Genomic DNA, 18388 nt, shown 5'->3' with positions numbered 1-18388 from the left:
GAGCTTCCAGAGAATAAACTACCCTCAGGGTGGGCGAATCTGGGCTCAGAGCTCCCCCTGTTGCTCAGCTTCACCCTCTGGCCTGACAATCACCAGAGTGGCCTTGGTCAGAAAGGGAGAGAAATGGGAGTTAGCCGTGAACTTCGGGTAGTCACCCTGTGCTACTCACTGACCTCCAGGTGCTGTCTGAGGTCTGTGGGCAGGACATCACCACCAAGCACATGCTGCCCACAGTGCTGCGTATGGCTGGGGACCCCGTCGCCAATGTCCGCTTCAACGTGGCCAAGTCCCTACAGAAGATAGGGCCCATCCTGGACAACAGGTGAGGCCTGGACCCTCCTTCACACACCAGTAGCACTGGTTTTGGGCATCTTAATCTTTGACTTTTGAAGGTAGAGCTTAGGGTTTGAGGCCCAGCACTGCTGTTTGCTTGCTCTGTGACCTCGAGGTCTTAGTTTCTTCAAATGTAGAATGAGAATTCACATGACCTGCCTCACATAGTGGGAGGGGGTGAGAAGGTGGCAGTTCTATATAATAGCAACAAATCATTAGAAAATAAAATTAACAAATGTGTGTGTGTGTGTGTAATTTGCAATTGCTCCAGAACCATCAAATACCAAGTAATAAATTTAATGAAAGATGTATAATACCTCTAGTGAAAACTATGGAATGTTGCTTTGGGAAATTAAAGGAGACGTACATAATATTCATGGATGGGATGGTTCCCCAGACTCATAAGTTTAGTATAATCTCAGTTAATCTCAGCAGGTCCTTTCTTGAAAAATTGACAAGTAGATTCTGGAATTAACATGAAAATGCAAAGATCTGGAATAAGCAAATTGATCCTAAAGAAAAACAGAGTTGGAAGACTTATCCTACCAGATACCAAGACTTAACTGTGATGCCACAGTAATTAAAAAGTGAGGTGTTGGCACAGTAATATTCAGATAGCTCAATGGCACAGAATTGAGGGCACAGAAACAGACCCTCGTGTATACCAGTTCAGTGGGGGAAATGGATCGCTATGTCAGAATGACTAAACTGAAAAAGCTCAGTGGCGCAAGTGTTGGTGAAGAACACTCTGGTGTTGGTAGACATTTGGAACTCTCATATCTTTTTTTTTTATATATATTTTTTTTGCGGTACGCGGGCCTCTCACCATTGTGCCCTCTCCCATTGCGGAGCACAGGCTCCGGACGCGCAGGCGCAGCAGCCATGGCTCACGGGCCCAGCCGCTCCGTGGCATGTGGGATCTTCCCGGACCGGGGCACGAACCCATGTCCCCTGATCGGCAGGCGGACTCTCAACCACTGCGCCACCAGGGAAGCCCTGGAACTCTCATATCTTGCCAGTGGGGCTGTAAATAATAAATGGGCCTAATCATTGAAAATTGGTAGAGTTGAGTGAAGCTAATTAGACGTACACTCCATGAGCTGCTGTGTTCTCTCCCGGGTGTATATCCGAGAGAAAGGAGTGCTTGTTTCTAACAAAAGAACGTTCATGGTAGCTTTATTCATTTTAGCCATGAAGTGGAAACAGCGCAAGTGCCCATCGACAGTATAGTGGATAAGTTGTGGTTTATTCATATGGTAGGAGACTGTATTTAGCAATAAAAAGACTCCTTCCTGCTGTGTGCAGCAACCTAGGTGACTCTCAGAGACTCACCTACGTGAGAAGCCAAGCCCAAGAAAACCTATCCTGGGATTCCATTCATATCAACTTCAAAAATGGATCAAGGGGCATGTAGGTGATGGAAATGAGAATAGTGGTTATATTGGGGGGGAGGGGGAGCTCTGTCAACTGGAAGGGGACATGTGACACCTGCACCTCTGACTTCTGTCTCTGTCCACGACACAGCTTCATACCTTTAGTTTCTCTCTGAAGTCCACCTTCGTTTCCCCAGACAGCTGAGTGTTGGTGCAGATGCATTTCCCTGGGCCCCTTGCCTCCCTGGGCTCCTGTAGGGCCAAGTCCCTCCGTTTTGGCGCTTGCCTCTTCTGTTACTCATCATCAGTTTGGTCTGTGTCTTCCTCCCAGCCCAAGCTCCACATGGGTGAGAATCAAGAGGGTTGGATTTTCCACTGTGTTCACACCTAATACGCAGTAGGCCTCAATAAGTATGTTAAATGAATGGAAGGTATCGACTTCCAAGGCTCAGAGACTTGTGGGTTCTGGATTCCACTTTTCCACACTGTCTGACATCCCTGTACCTCTTCTGGGCCCCAGAGGCCTCTGTCCTGGTTTGTCAGACTTCCAACCTTCAAAGTAACTGTTTCTCTGGCCCCTGAGACTCTTAATTCAGTTGTGTGTCTGTCTGTGCACACCTTGTGCCCCTGGCCCCACCTGGCTGACCCCTTGCCCTCCTCTTCTCTTCCCAGCACACTGCAGAGCGAAGTCAAGCCCATCCTAGAGAAGCTGACCCAGGACCAGGACGTGGACGTCAAGTACTTTGCCCAGGAGGCTCTGACTGGTAAGGCATTGAGAGCTCCGAGACCCCAGCGGCAAGGTGGTCTGCAAGGATGGCGCTAGGCCTGGGAGCAGCCGCTCCAGGCGGGGAGACGCAGGAGCAGCTGTGGGCAGAGGGCTAGCTGCTGTTCTGACTCCCAACTGTTCCTGTTCCCCCAGTTCTGTCTCTCGCCTGATGCTGGAAGAGGAGCCAACGCCGGCCTCTGGTGTCCACCCTCCCCCCCAGTCCCTCCCTCAGGGAGACATTGGGGGGCCTTTGGCTGTCACTCCCTGTGCATGGTCTGACCCCAGGCCCCTCCCCCAGCACGGGTCCTCCCCTCCCCAGCCCGGGAATCCGACTTCTCACCGTCCACCTCCCAAGGGGCTGAGGGGAGCGCAAGGTGGGACAGGGCAGAGACCTTGGGAGGAAGGGGCCACTGCCGCCCACGCTGGGGGAGAGATGTGAGCATCCCAGGTCACTGGCTCCTGCTGCTGTAATGGGGACCCCCTCCGCCATCTACTTCTCCACCTCCCTTCCTTCCCCTCAGTGGCTTTCTTTGTGTCAACTGTGTCGTTTTTATTTTATTCCTTTCTTTCCCCTTTTCACAGAGAAATAAAGGTCTAGAAATAGCTGGTCCTCTGGTCGTAGTCGCTGGCATGGGGGAGAGGGCACCACGTCAGCGCCGCAGTCGTGCCCTCCTCTCTGGGGAGGACGTAATTACTGGGCTCGCACACCCCTGTGTCCTGCGAGTGAGGAGGTTCTCTGGGAAGCTGATGGGAGTGCAGCTGGCCCACTGGGTAGCGGGTCCACGAGGTGTCTCTGGCCAGCACAGTCCTGAAGTGCAGTTCAGTTTCACAGACGTTGGCTGAGTGTGTGGTGGTTAAGAGCAGGTGCCTTGCAGCCAGACTGCTTGCATCCAAATCCCAGTTCCTTCACTTAATAGCTGTGTGGCCTTGAGTACGTTGCCGAGTCTTTCTGAACTCAGATTACAAGAGTGTGTAAAATGGGGATAACAGTAGAACCAGATTGAGGGGCCGGGTGTGAAGACTCAGTGAGTTAATGCACATAAGGTGGGTACTGACTCGGCCATGAGAGGAGTCGGTCGGGGGAGGTGTAACTTGCTGGAGAACCCCCTGTGATTGGGAGGCCCCAGGATAGTCAAGGCTGTGACAGGGAGCAGGCCGGGGACTGTGGCTAGACAGAACCAATTATCCCACAACATCTGTCCGCCTGTTTCTTTACTAAGATAGACACCCTTAATTTTAGCTGGGCACATGACTGCCTGGATTCAAGGCAGTTTCCCAGGGTCTCTTGAAATTTGGTGTGGCATTGCGACTAAGTTCTGGCCAGTAATATGTGAACAAAGTGGTATGTGCAGCTCTTAGGAAGTGTTCCTAAGCGGGGAGGAGATACGCTCCCCCTCCTTTCCTCCTTCCCGTGCTCTGGAATGTGGATCAGGTGGCTGGAATGGGAGCAGCCATCCCAGGCCAGGAAGTGATCTTAGACGTGTAGGCCCAGCAAGGCAGCAGAACAAGATAGGCGGAGCCTGGGTTCCTGATGCTGCCGAGACCCACACAAGTTACCAGTCGCCTGGGAGAGTTAAGCTGTTTGACTGCTTGTTTGGGGTTTCATCACTTGCAGGTCACCCGAGTTCTAACTGATGCAGGGGCCAAAGAGCCCCAGAGAGGAGCAGCAGACGTAGTGGATGGTGGTGCGTGTAAGGTTTCACAGAGGACATGATACCTGAGTGAAATCTGGCTCTGCAGGGTGGAGGGGAAGTTGGCGATGGGTGGCAGGGTGCTTTCACCAGCTCAGTCCTCATGTTACTGAGTCCCTACTGTTTGTTAGACCAAATCGAACCCTGGGGGGTGAGGGAGAAAGGGACTCTGTTCCTCCTGTTATTAGCTCACCTTCATTTCCTAAGGGCAGGGCCTGTGCTTTAAACTCAGTCCCCCCACCCCACCCAACCCAAAGGTACCTTTCCTGGGTTATAAATATTTGAAGGACTGAACGAGTGAAGAATTCATGAGGTGGGGAGGCAGGCAGTGTAATAATCACTTGCAGCATGATGTTGAGTGTTCAAGCTTAGTCATCAACCTGCCAGTAATTGTTGGAGGAATGTTCAAATGAATGACTGTGGTGTCCCACTTAACATTTTACTGCATGACAACCCAACCCCCCCAAACTTAGTGACTTAAAACAATGAAATGTGTTATTCCTCCTAACTCTGTGGCCTGGGCTTGGCTCAGTTGGGAGGTTCTTCTGCTCCGTGTGATGTCTACTGGGGCTGCGATGTTCAAGATGACTTCTTCATTGCCAAAACCCCTGTGGTTGCTTCTGCCTCTCAGGATAAAGCTGCAGCCTTCAGCTTGCTCCAAAATACTCTATATGCCCTGGAGTCAGCCTCATCTCTTTACACTGTTGATGCGTCCGCACGTCAGCAGCGGAGCTAAGATGTCTCTGGACCACACGTGGTAGGACTGTTACATTGGCGGCCTCCAGTGGACCACACTCCAGGGCTCACATCTTGAGTGGTCCCCTCCCACACTGGCTCTGGGCTTGGCCACATGACTTGTTTTGGCAAAGGAGTGACAGCATCAGAATTGAAGGGGGGAGACTTGAGGCTAAGAGATCCAGGAGGATTCTGGTCTAAGTGGGCTGGAGCAGGTGGAGTTGGGGAGGTGGCAGGTAAGGAGGGTAACAGGAAGATTCCCAAGGAGACAGATTGGGACTTGGTGGCACCTGCATTAGGGGAGTAAGGGGAAGGTTGCTGTCACCTTGGCACCCAGGATGCAGATCTTCCCAGTCTCGCCACCCACCACTCCCTGGCAAACATTCTTGGCTCCTGCAAACCCACACATGCTTCAGCATCTCCAGCCTTTTGCCTGTAACATGAACCTCTACCTGGAAAGCTTTCCCTCCTCCTCCCTCATCAGGGAAACAAGTATTAGTATGGAGAGTGGGGAAGTGAGACGGAGTTACCCAGGGAGCATGGAGGAGTAGGTAGGGGCCAGATCCCAAGGAGCCTCTAAATAGCAGGGCGCAGGGCTTGAACTTGGCCCTGAGGGACGGGGTCCAGTAAGACTTGGGGAGATCCTTCTGGGGTCAAACAAGGCCAGGAGGCCAGGGAAGAGGCTGGCATGGTGGTCTGGGGGGTGAGGACCTCAGCTGGGCTGTGGTTGAGGACAGAGGGCAGAGAGATTGAGGAGGTGGACCTGATGCCACTTCTCCTTTTCAAACCCACAAGAAATTACACAAGGAGCAGCCGGAAGGAAGGCCTGGTCTCTCTCCTGTCCTTGGTTCTCATCAGAATATCTGAAGTCTCAGCACATACCTGTCATCAGCCCTCCTGTGTGGAGGAAATCCCCACTCCCGCCACTCCCTTCAGTTCTTCCCTGTCCAGCTGTGTTTCCCAGATGGGGGAACAGACCCAGAGTGTGTTGGGTGTGTGATGTGGGCCCTTACGGACTGACCAGAGCTCCACAAATCTCCCAGAAGAAAGAAAATGCCTTGATTTCCTCTTGTAGCTTGAGATCCTCTTCAGCCCAGCCAAAGAAGGAAGCTGGCTTGACAAGCTAGACGAGGAGGGACACGGCATGGCTGGCTTAGTAGCACTACAGGAATACGAATCCTTATGTCTTATTAGCCATGATGCACGTTGTGGAAATCCTTTTTAATGAGTCAGGGCAAAACCTGATCTGACCTGAGCTGCTCTAGTGACAAAACCTGACTTAGACTGTTAGGTAGAGTTTTATCCCTTTTCTATGGAATATAAAGCACAACAGAAGTGTTCTTGTATTTGGAATATATGGAATATACTGAATTAGTAATCAGAGAAACTATCCACAAAGAGAAGCCCAGACCCAGATGGCTTTACTGAATTCTACCGAAACATTTAAGTAATTAATACCAGTTCTTCACAAACTCTTCCAAAAAATAGAAGGGGAGGAAACACTTCCCAGCTTATTCTGAGGCCAGTATTGCCCTGATACCTAAAACCAGACAAAAACACCAAATGAAAGAGATCTACTAGACCATTAACTCTTAAGAACAAAGATGCAAAAATGCTCAAAAATACTGACAACCTGAATTCAGCAACACATTATAAAAAATTATACACCATGACCAAATGGAATTTATCCCAAGCATTCAAGGTTTAACATCAGAAAAATCATCGTAATACACCATTAGTAGAATAAAACGCAGAACCACATAATCATCTCAGTTGATGCAGAAAAAGCATTTGACAAAATCCAACACCTTTTTGCGATAAAAACACTCAACAAACTAGGAATAGAGGGGAACCTCCTTAACATGATAAAAGACGTCTCCAAAACCCCACAGCTAACATAATACTTAACGGTGAAAGACGGTGCTTTCCACATAAGATCAGGAACAAGACGCTCCTGTCCCTTCTACTCAACATTGTACTGGAAGTTCTAGCCAGAATATTTAGTCAAGAAAAAGCAAAGGCTTGCAGATTGGAAAGGAAGAAGTGAAACTGATTGCAGATGACATGATCTTATATATAGGAAATCCTAAGGAGTCCACTAAAAAAAAAATTGAGCTACTAAACATGTTTAGCAATGTTTGTTGTATTGCAGACAATAACACGTGTTCGGTGAGGATGTGGAGGTAATTGGAACCCTCACGCACTGCTGGTGAGAATGTAAAATGGCGGACCCACTCTGGAAAACATTACCAAGCACTTCCACTGATAGGTATATACCCAAGAGAATTGAAAACATGGCCACAGAAGATCTGGTACGCGAATGCTGCTAACAGCATTGTTCACAAGAGCCAAAATGTGGAACCCACTCAAATGTTTATCAGCTGATGAATGGACAAATAAAATGTGGTTTTTGCATATAATGGATACTACTTAGCTATAAAAATGACTGAAGTACTGACATGTGCTACAACATGGGTGAACCTGGGAAAAAAAAAATATTGTGCTAAGCGAAAGGAGCCAGACACAAGCGGCCATATATTGTGAACTTTCATTTACATGAAATGTCCAGATAGGCAGATCTATAGAGACAAAGTAGATAAGTGACTGAGGTCGAGGGGTCGGGGTAGGGGGTGGTGGGCAATGGAAAGTGACTCCTTAATGAGTATCAGGCTTCTTTTGGGGGTGATGAAACGTCCTGGAACTAGTGGAGATGGTTTCACAACTTTGTAAATATACTAATAGCCATGTAATTGTACACTATAAGAGGGTAAATTTGATGATACATGAATTAACATCTCAATGAAGAACAGTCACCACTAAGCCCTATCTGGCTACCCCGGTCTAGGTAAGTAGGTTTGTAAGAATAAAACAATTTTCTTCTGTCCTCTCCACAAAGTTATTTATACTCCAGTTGGTCCTCTGCACCCTAGGGTTGAAAATATTTGGGGGGGGGAAACAAATTCCAGAAAGTTTCAAACGCCAAAACTTGAACTCGCTGTATGCTGGCAAGTATTTACATAGCGTTTACATTGCAGTAGGTATTATAAGTAATCTAGAGATGATTTAAAGTATATAAGAGGGTGTGTGTTGGTTATGTGCAATTACTACGGCATTTTATTTATTTTTTTGCGGTACGCGGGCCTCTCACTGTTGTGGCCTCTCCCGTTGCGGAGCACAGGCTCCGGACGCGCAGGCTCAGCGTCCATGGCTCACGGGCCCAGCCACTCCGCGGCATGTGGGATCTTCCCGGACCAGGGCACGAACCCGCGTCCCTTGCCTCGTCAGGCGGACTCTCAACCTCTGCGCCACCAGGGAGGCCCTACTATGGCATTTTATATAAGGGGCTTGAGCATACATGGATTTTGGTATCCATGGCGGGTTCTGGGGTTAACCCACATATACCAAGGGATGACTATTTTTTTCAGGTGCTGTTTAGAAGAGGCCTTTCCTAATATTTGCTATCGATTTCTATCTTCTTTGCAGTATAGTTAGAGAATATGTTTGATATTTTTAAAATCCTTTGATAATAGCTGAGACTTAACTTACGGGGCCCAGTGTATGGTCAAGTGTTGTAACTCTCTGTGTCATTGAGTAGAGTCAGCAGATGTGAGCAACATTCTACAAGGTCCAAAAGACAAGTTTATTTGTGGTAGGCAGATCTGCTATTGACTTCTAAATTTAGCTTTTAACAAATTAATACTAAGAAAATTGCTAAACTCCCACTTTAATTGTAGAATTGCCTGCTCTGTTTTGTAAATTTCTGCTTTATGTATTTTGAAGCCATGTTTATAGAGGCATTTTAAAATGAAGACTATATTTTGGTGAATTCAGTCTTTTATCATAAGATTACTTCTTTACATCGAGCAGGACCTTTTCATGTCAAGTCTTAATTCTTTGATACTAATATAGATCCATCAGCTTTCTTTTGATTAGTATTTGCACAGTATGCTTTTCCCATCCTTTTGTTTTCAAACTTTCTGCAGCCTTAGGTTATATATATAGCGATCGTAAGTGGCATATTTTTAGAAAATCCAGTCTGATGATCTTTGTTAACTGATATTTAGTTCCAATTATATTTAATGTACTTAACTAATATATTTGCACCTAAGTCTGCCACTTCCCTTTATGCTTTCTATTTCTTCTACTCTTCTGTTTTTCTTTTTCTCATTGCCTCTCTGTGGATTGACTTAGGATTTGTTTTACCAATTCTTTTCTCCTCTCTTCCTGGTTTGGAATCCACAGACTCTGTTTTTATTCTTTTAGTGGTTCCCCTAGAACAGTGTTTCCCCACCTGAGTACTGTTGATATTTTCAGCCTGATAATTTCTTGTAGGGGCTGTGCTGTAGTAAATTTATCGGCATCCCCAGCTTCCACTAGTTAGCAGTAACACCTCCCACCTCCTCCATGGCCAGAAATGTCTCCAACGTGGCATTTATGCACTAGGAGGCAAAATCCCTCCCAGCTGAGACCGCTGCCCTAGAAATTAGCACACACATAACCAACATATCAAAGTCTAACAATCAAAACCTTTATCCTCCTCGTATTAATACAAGAACCTTAGAATCTTTTTTAAAAAATAAATTTATTCTTATTTTACTTTTGGCTGAGTTGGGTCTTCGTTGCTGCACGTGGGCTTTCTCTAGTTGTGGCGAGTGGGGGCTACTCTGTTGTGGAGCACAGGCTCTAGGTGTGTGGGCTTCAGTAGTTGTGGCATGTGGGCTCAGTAGTTGTGGCTCGCAGGCTCTAGAACGCAGGCTCAGTAGTTGTGGCGCACGGGCTTAGTTGCTCCGCGGCATGTGGGATCTTCCCGGACCAGGGCTCAACCTGTGTCCCCTGCACTGGCAGGTGGATTCTTAGCCACTGTGCCACCAGAGAAGCCCAGAACCTTAGAATCTTGATACTCAGAATGCGGAATGGACCAACAGCCTTGGCATCCCCTGGGAACTTGTTAGAAATGCAGAATGTCTGATCACAACCCAGATCTGTTTTATTTTATATTTATGGTACTTCTTTTGTCTTTTATGCTGAAAATCTTAGTTTTTAATTACATTGACATAATCATTTATTTGTTTTATTCACATTGCAGGATATGTATGTAATTATATAATACTTATAATTAATTACATTTTAGGATATTTGGAAACATTAAATATAATATATAAAATATATAAGTATCATAGAGTATATGTTATATAATTACACATTCCATATATCAGAAAGGCACATAAAATATTTGTAATAGTTCCACAATAACTAACAGATTTACTAATAGTCTGATGAGTATAGCTTAACTTTTCTTTTTTTCAATTTTATTTATTTATTTATTTTAGCTTAACGTTTCTTTGTGCCTCTTTTTTTTTGTTTGTTTGTTTTTTGAAGAAATTTCCCACTCAATGTGACCTGAGGTCAGTCACACGGCCCTTCTAATCTACCCACTCTCACTTGTTGAGAAGCGCCTCAGCCATGGAGTACATGGAAAAAAGGTCACTGGCCCTGGGGGCCCATCCTCTGAATTCTCCAGTCCTATCTTTTCCACCTAGAGGGTGACTTGGCTTTTATGAACTTCAAGTTGGGAGAATGAAATAAAATGATGAATGATGATACTGTGTCTCCTCGGAGGAGAAATACCGTGGCTGCCCAAGCAGATAAGGGCCACAAGGGGGTGCTTTGTTCCTTATGTGCAAACTGTTCACAAGAAGGACAAGATTCTAAATATTGTCATCAAGTATGGATGGAAGGAAGGCACCGGGATCATCTTCCCAAATGGGTGATGACAGGCCTGAAAACACCTCTCAGACGTCTTTGTGCTTAAAGACAAGTTCCATGCACATTTCTTCAGGGATGCATCAATGTGGCCTAGAGTTCATCCTTGAGCCACAGGGACATGGGACCTGGATCTGTTTGTGTGTATGCGTGGGTAGTGAAGATGAAGATGATGGGGGTGTTTTCATTCATTCCCACCAGCCTGGCTATTCTTTTCCCCCTTCATTCATTTCCTACTCATTCTATCTCAGCTGCTTTCTTACTCTCTGCCTCATTTTCACTACGGCAGCATGTGGTTACCTCATGAACACTCCCACCATTACTGGAGGATTTCTTTACACTGCAAGGAAGTCATCAAGACAGACATGTAATCTCCATAGGGAGGGTCTCCTATTTCCCATAGTGCCACTGGGGGCGAGGTGTCAGTGTCAAGTTCATTTTGTTTCCAGACGGAGTAACATCGTAAGACAGACCCTGACATGTTTCTGGGCCTTACCTGCTCTTCCCAGGATCCATATATTAAAAAAAAAAATCTTCAAATAGATACCTCCACTCAGTACCCTTCCAGAATTACTTCTGTTGGACACTGATTATATTTTCTAAACTGCAACAACAATGCCACTGATTCTAGGAAAATGTTCCTGTCCCTGAACATCTTTGGAGTGGTGCTGCCTTGTAAAGAGAGGGGATGGGGAGAACTTGCCCAAGTCAGGGGTCAATTTCTGTGTCCCTAGCTTGGAAGCCATTTCCATCCAGTGGCTGGAGAGAGACTTGAGTGCTGCTTGAAAATATGAAAAGATTTCTTGCCCAAGCCTGCAAATAGCATGTCTTCTTTCCTTTACAGTTTTTTAAGGCCTGTCCTCTGCTCATTCTTCTTCTGGCCAGTGTTCAACAGTAAAATAGCTGGGGCCACTACAGACGTATTCATGCGTCATTACCCTTCTCACAGAACTGTTTGCCCAGACTCTAGGTTGAGATATTAAGGGAAGGGCAGTAACCTCTCAACACTTTTCATTTGGGGCCGGGGACTGAACAAGGCCCACACCAGGGTTCCTAATAGCTCCCCTGCTTCCCCACACTTGGAGCTGCAAGGTCTATTTTTCCTAATACTCTAGAGTATATACACACGGTAGAGGAACAGCAGAATGGGAAACTCTCTTCATTTTCATTAAGGCTAAACTACAGGGTGGGGGGTAGATTCCAGCTCCTCAGCCTCCATTGAGAAAGTAAGGAGCTCTTGGGGGCAGGGGGCAGCCACTCACCATGAAGAGTATCAGGGTCACATGTTTCTCTCCATCCATCTGAAATCAGAGTCTAGCCAACTCAAACTTCTAGTTTCTGATTTTGTGACATGTGGAGCTACTTTTCTTTTACCTTCCTGGAGGCTGAGTGGGGAAAATCCAGCTCTACCAGGCCTGTAACCCCACTCACCCACAGGTATGTGATGTTTAAAACATTGAGGGAGAAGGGCTGCTTGAGCCAGGTCCTGGGGTTGGGTCTTTATTAGATTTTCTCATTTGAACAAGTCCCTGGATTTTTTTTTCCAGTTTTTAAAACTGTAGCAAAAATACTCATAAAATTTACCATCTTAACCATTAAAAATTATACAGATCAGTGGTATTAAATACATCCATAATGTTGTGCAGCCATCACCACCATTCAGCTCTGTAACTCATTTCATTTTGTAAAATTGAAACTCTATACCAATTAAACAGTAACTCCTCATTTCCCCCTTTCCCCGGTCCCTGGAAACCACCACTCATACTTTCTGCCTCCCATGATTTTGACTACTATAAGTATCTCACATAGTGGAATCATACAGTATTTGTCTTTTTGTGACTGGTTTATTTCATTTAGCATAATGCCCTTGTTAACCTAAAACAGCCAGTTATTTTACCAGCAAAATGGGTTTACGCAGGAGCTGCAAAGAATTACAATTTGGGACGTGCACCTGAGAGGAAACATGTAAGTCCAGTAAAGCAAAGAAGAGGAAAATTTTATAGAGGAGAAAGGGCAGTTGGGAGGGGCTGTTATAAACAAAAAATGCGTTGGCGGAAACTGGGAGTTCAAAGTACAGTGGCTTTTCATTGAGTTGTGACAGTCTCTCATTGGCTGAACTGTTGCTAGGCAATGAGAAAATCTTGCTTCCTCTTGCTGGTGGTAGTAAAGTAGCGTCACTTCCTGCCAGAGATGCAAGGTAACATCTCTTCCTGGAATCTGTATTGAGATCCAGTGGTACGCGTGTGAGAGCTCCCCCTGCTGGTCTCCCGACACCGTCTTGGTGAGGGTTCCCTTTATTAATGTTAACTTCCTCAAGGTTCATGTTGTATTATATCGCAGAATTCCTTTCTTTTAAGACTGAGTAATATTGCATTTTATGTATATACCGCACTTGTCTGTTCATTTGTTGATGGACAGTTGGGTTGCTTCCATGTTTTAGCTATCAAATATCTCTTTGAGACCCTGCTTTCAATTCTTTTGTATAGGTACCCAGAAGTGGAATTGCTGGATCATATTGTAATTTTATTTTTAATTTTCTGAGGAGCTACCATCCTGTTTTCCAGCGGCTGTGCCATCTTACATTCCTACGAACAGTGCACAGGGTTCCAGTTTCTCCACATTCTTGCCATCACGTATTGTTTTCTATTATTTTGATAGTAGCCATCCTAATGGCTGTAAGATAGTATTTCATTGTAGTTTTGATTTTTTGATTTGCATTCACCTAATGAATAGTGATGTTGAGCATCTTTTCATGTGCTTATTTGTCATTTGTATATCTTCTATGGAAAAATGTCTATTCACGTCCTTTGCCAATTTTTAAATTGGGTTATTTCTGGTTTTTTTGTGTTGTTGTTGTTGTTTTGAGTTTCAAGAGTTCTCTCTGTATTTTGGATATTAATCTCTTATCAGGTATATGACTTGCAAATATTTTCTCCTATTCGGTGGATTGTCTTTTTACTCTGATGATTCTATCTTTTGATGCACAAAAGCTTTTTAAATTTTGTGAAGTTCAGTTTGTGTTACCTGTGCCTTTGGTGTCAAATCCAAAGAAATCAGTGCCAAGTCTAATGTCACGAACCTTTTGCCCTTTGTTTTCTTCTAAGAGTTTTATTGTTTTAGGTCTTACATTTAGGTCTTTGATCCATTTTGAGTTAATTTTTGTATGAGGTGTTAAGGGTCCAACCTCCTTCTTTTGCATGTGGATATCCAATTTTCCCAGCATGATTTGTTGAAAAGGACTGTCCTTTTCTCACGTTGCCCAGAACTTGGGTGAGAAAATTTCCACTTGTTCTAGGAAGCATTCTCCTATCCTTTAACTGGGATTCTGAAGGATCTTTGTAATTTTCTCTCTGAGAAAAATTTTTTCTCTCTCGGCATCACGTCCTCCTCATCATGACTCTTAAGGAATGTGAGGAAATGTCTTAGATTTTACCCTACTGGCAGGATAACAAATTATCCTGTCAACTTCATGGATGCTGTCAGAAGGCATGAGACTCTGGGGTCTGAGAAAGAAGATTTTATTATTCATGACATAGTAAACAGCAGAAGCTTCATGTTTGCATTTATTCTTCTTGTCCACCTCAAGTTCCTCAGAGGTGATACAAAGAGGCCCAGGATGCATCACAAGTGAGGATGTTGTCAAGGTTAAGAAATCCAAATATTTAAAAGTTGGTCCTCAACAAACCTGCCGAAATTTTGCCTCAGAGGAAGGCACTATTTTTATTATGTTGGTCCAGTAATTAATCTGTCCTTTTCCCTGGAGGAGGTACTGCAGACATTATCTGAAACTGATTGTTATACAAAAAATCCTTGAAAAGATAATTTAGGACAGAAGCTGATACAAGCTGTGAAAAAACATAAGAGACCAAAAATTGTCTCTCAACATGGAGCAATTTTCCCTTTAAAACATGAGAATAATCAATGCTCTAAACAAAAATTTCCACTGAAGATTTCTAGTACTAAGACTAACCTTGATTGTGTGGCACACTGGGGTTGTAAAGATTGAAAGAGACAAGAAAAGCCTGAATCACCAGGAGACTTGACAGAAAATCAGCTCCGAGGGTGAGGTGATGTTAAACTGGATGAGGCAATGATAGATGACAGCAAATAAAAAGAAAGGCAAATACAACATTTTCAGAATAAATGGGAGTGTGTTATCTTGATGGATAAAAAGACTTAAGTCACTACTAACACATATAACAAATTACTCTGAATAGATTGCTGATGTAAAATTTAAAGGTATAAAATGATTTTTCTAGAAGAAAACAAAGAACATTTTTGAGATCTTATAATAGGAAAAGACTCCTTAAACAGAACAAAAATATTGACTATAAAGGAGAACATGACAAATGATGTTGTATTGAAGTTAAGAGCTTCTACTCATCAAAAGACACCAAGATAGAAAAAGCGATAAAGAGAGAGAGCCAAGAAAGGCCTCCTATTTAGTGTACATAGAGAACTTTTTAAAATTCAGTAAGAAAAGGACAGAAAATACACAAAAAATGACAAAGCAACAGACTCTTCAAGAAAAAGTACTCAGTCCTCTTGATCAAGATGACGGAGTAAGAGGACGTGGAGTTCACCTCCCCAACAAACACATCAAAAATGCATCTACTTGTGGAACAATTCTCACTGGAAAGTAACTGGAAGCTGGGAGAAGGACTCCTGTACAGCCAAGGCTGTAAGAAAGATACACACGTGTAATGAGGTAGGAAGGGAAGAAAAGCAATTGGGTCAGGACCTGTGTCCCACAGTGCACTTTAAACACACTGCACTCTTTAACCCCTGTGTACACTTTAACCCTCTACAGTCTCTCTCTTCCTGCACTTTATCCCCCAACCCCCATGCTCCATGAATCTCCACAATCTTGCTCTTATATCTCCCTTTCCCTGTGCCCTCTTCCTTCCCACCTCACTTTATCATGCCTATTCTCAGTCATACCCCACTAACTCCAACTTTCTCATCAAACTCTCCCCTGCCCTCACCTCTTGTGGCAGTGCTCAAAGACTTCTTTTTTCTATTTTTTATTATAATAAATAAAATATACAGTTTTACAATCTTAACTCTTTTTAAGTGTTTAGTGGTTAAATATATTCATATTTTTGTCCAACCTAATTACTGCTATCCATCTCCAGAACTCTTTTCATCTTGCAAAACTGAAAGTGTAACTCCCCATCTCTCCTTCTGCAATACCCTGACAACCACCTTTCTGCTTTTATTGCTGTGATTTTTATTGCTGTGATTTTTACTTCTATAAATATCTCATAAAAGTGGAATCGTACAGTATTTGTCTTTTTGCATAATGTCCTCAAAGTTCATCCATGTTGTGGCACATGTCTTTATTTCCTCCCCTTTAAGCCTAAGTAATATTCCATTGTAGGGACTTCCCTCGTGGTCCAGTGGTTGAGAATCTGCCTGCCAATGCAGGGGACACAGGTTCAAGCCCTGGTCCAGGAAGATCCCACATGCCGTGGAGTAGCTAAGCCCATGTGCCACAACTACTGAGCCCACGTGCCATAACTACTGAAGCCCATGTGCCTATAGCCTGTGCTCTGCAACAAGAGAAGTCACCACAATGAGAAGCCTGTGCACCACAGAAAAGAGTGGCCCCTGCTCACCGCAACTAGAGACAGCCCACACGCAGCAACGAAGACCCAACGCAGCCAAAAATAAAAATATATATAATAATTTAAAATTTATTAATTATTAAATAAATAATATTCCATTGTATGTATATACCAGTTTATTTTTGTATATGGTGTGAGAAATTATTCCGGTTTGATAGATTTGCATGTAGCTGTCCAGTTCCCCAACACCATTTATTTGTGGAAGAGGCTGTCTTTGTCCTATTGTATCTGCTTGCCTCCTTTATCATAGACTAATTGACCATGTAGGCATGGGTTTATTTCTGTTCTATCTATTCTGTTCCATTGATCTATGTGTCCATTGATCTTGTGCCAGTACCACACTGTTTTGATGCCTGAAGCTTTGTAGTATAGTTTGAAATCAGGGAGCATGACACCTCCAGCTTTGTTCTTCCTTCTCAAGATTATTTTGGCTATTCGGGGTCTTCTGTGTTTCCATACAAACTTTATAATTATTTGCTCTAGTCTGTGAAAAATGCCATTGGTATTTTGACAGGGATTCCATTGAACCTGTACCTTGTCTTGGGGACTATGATTATTTAATAACACTAATGCCTCCAATCCATGAATATGGTATTTCTTTCCATTTATTTGTGTTGTCTTCAATTTGTTTCATCAGGCTTATAGGTTTTGTTTTGTTTTTGTTGTGGTACGTGGGCCTCTCACTGCCATGGCCTCTCCCGTTGCAGAGCACAGGCTCCGGATGCGCAGGCTCAGCGGCCATGACTCACGGGCCCAGCCGCTCTGCGGCATGTGGGATCCTCCCGGACCGGGGCACAAACCCGTGTCCCCTGCATCGGCAGGTGGACTCTCAACCACTGCGCCACCAGGGAAGCCCAGGCTTATAGTTTTTAAAGTATAGGTCTTTTACCTCCTTGGTTAGATGATTTCTTAGGTATCGTATTGTTTTCAGTGCAGTTTTAGGTGGTATTACTTTGTTAATTTTACTTTTTGATAGTTTATTGCTAATGTAACTCATGAATAATTTTATTGCTTAACTATTTTATCATTAAAGTTCTTCCTATGTTTTTTACTTTTATATTACCACAAACATTTACCAAAAACTTAAGCATCCTATTTATTTTATTTTTTATTGAAGTATAGTTGATTTACAATGTTGTGTTAGTTTCTGGTGTACAGCAAAGTGAGTTAGTTTTATATATATACACATATATATATATTCTTTTTCATTATAAGTTATTACAAGATATTGATTATAGTTTCCTGTGCTATATAGTAGGACCTTGTTTTTTATCTATTTTATATATAGTAGTTTGTATCTGATAACCCCAAACTCCTAATTTATTCTTCCCCCCACCTTCACCTTTGGTAACCATAGATTTGTTTTCTATGTCTGAGTCTGTTTCTATTTTGTAAATAAGTTCATTTGTATCATATTTTAGATTCCACATACAAGCGATATCATATGATACTTGTCTTTCTCTGTCTGACTTACTTCACTTAGTATGATAACCTCTAGGTCCAACCATGTTGCTGCAAATGGCATTATTTTGTTCTTTTTTATGGCTGAGTGGTATTCCATTGTGTATATATACCACATCTTTATCCATTCATCAGCTGATGGACATTTAGGTTGCTTCCATGTCTTGGCTATTGTAAACAGTGCTGCTGTAAATACTGGGGTGCATATATCTTTTCAAATTAGGGTTTTCTCCAGATATATGCCATGGAGTGGGATTGCTAGATCCTATGGGAACTCTATTTTTAGTTTTTTAAGGAACCTATATACTGTCTTCTGCTGTGGCTGCACCAATTTACATTCCCACCAACAGTGTAGGAGGGTTCCCTTTTCTCCACACCCTCTCCAGCATTTATTTTTTGTGGATTTTAAAATAATGGCCATTCTATACAGTGTCAGGTGATAGCTCATTGTAATTTGGATTTGCATGTCTCTGATAATTAGAGATTGTGTGCATCTTTTCATGTGCCTGTTGCCCATCTGTATGTCTTCTTTGGAGGAATGTTTATTTAGATCTTCTGCCCATTTTCTGATTGGGTTTTTTTTTAATATTGAGATGTTTATACCTTTTGGAAATTAAGCCCTTGTCAGTCGCATCATTT

The 18388-nt window shown here is 43.6% G+C and overlaps 1 protein-coding gene across 1 annotated transcript in view; it reads left to right on the top strand.

Annotated features, from left to right (window-relative positions):
• The window catches only part of PPP2R1A (protein phosphatase 2 scaffold subunit Aalpha), a 32562-nt gene extending 29879 nt beyond the window's left edge, over positions 1–2683 (top strand). Inside the window, exons 13-15 of the mRNA XM_030847796.3 lie at positions 180–322; positions 2379–2470; positions 2626–2683. Coding sequence (XP_030703656.1) covers positions 180–322; positions 2379–2470; positions 2626–2642 — 252 coding nt within the window. The 3' untranslated portion in view covers positions 2643–2683. The remainder of the gene's footprint in view (positions 1–179; positions 323–2378; positions 2471–2625) is intronic.
• The last annotated feature ends 15705 nt before the right edge of the window (positions 2684–18388 follow it).

Source organism: Globicephala melas, chromosome 19 (assembly GCF_963455315.2).
Source record: "Globicephala melas chromosome 19, mGloMel1.2, whole genome shotgun sequence".
NCBI lineage: Eukaryota > Metazoa > Chordata > Mammalia > Artiodactyla > Delphinidae > Globicephala > Globicephala melas.
Note: the sequence above shows the minus strand (reverse complement) of the source record. Positions and strands in the feature narration are given on the sequence as shown.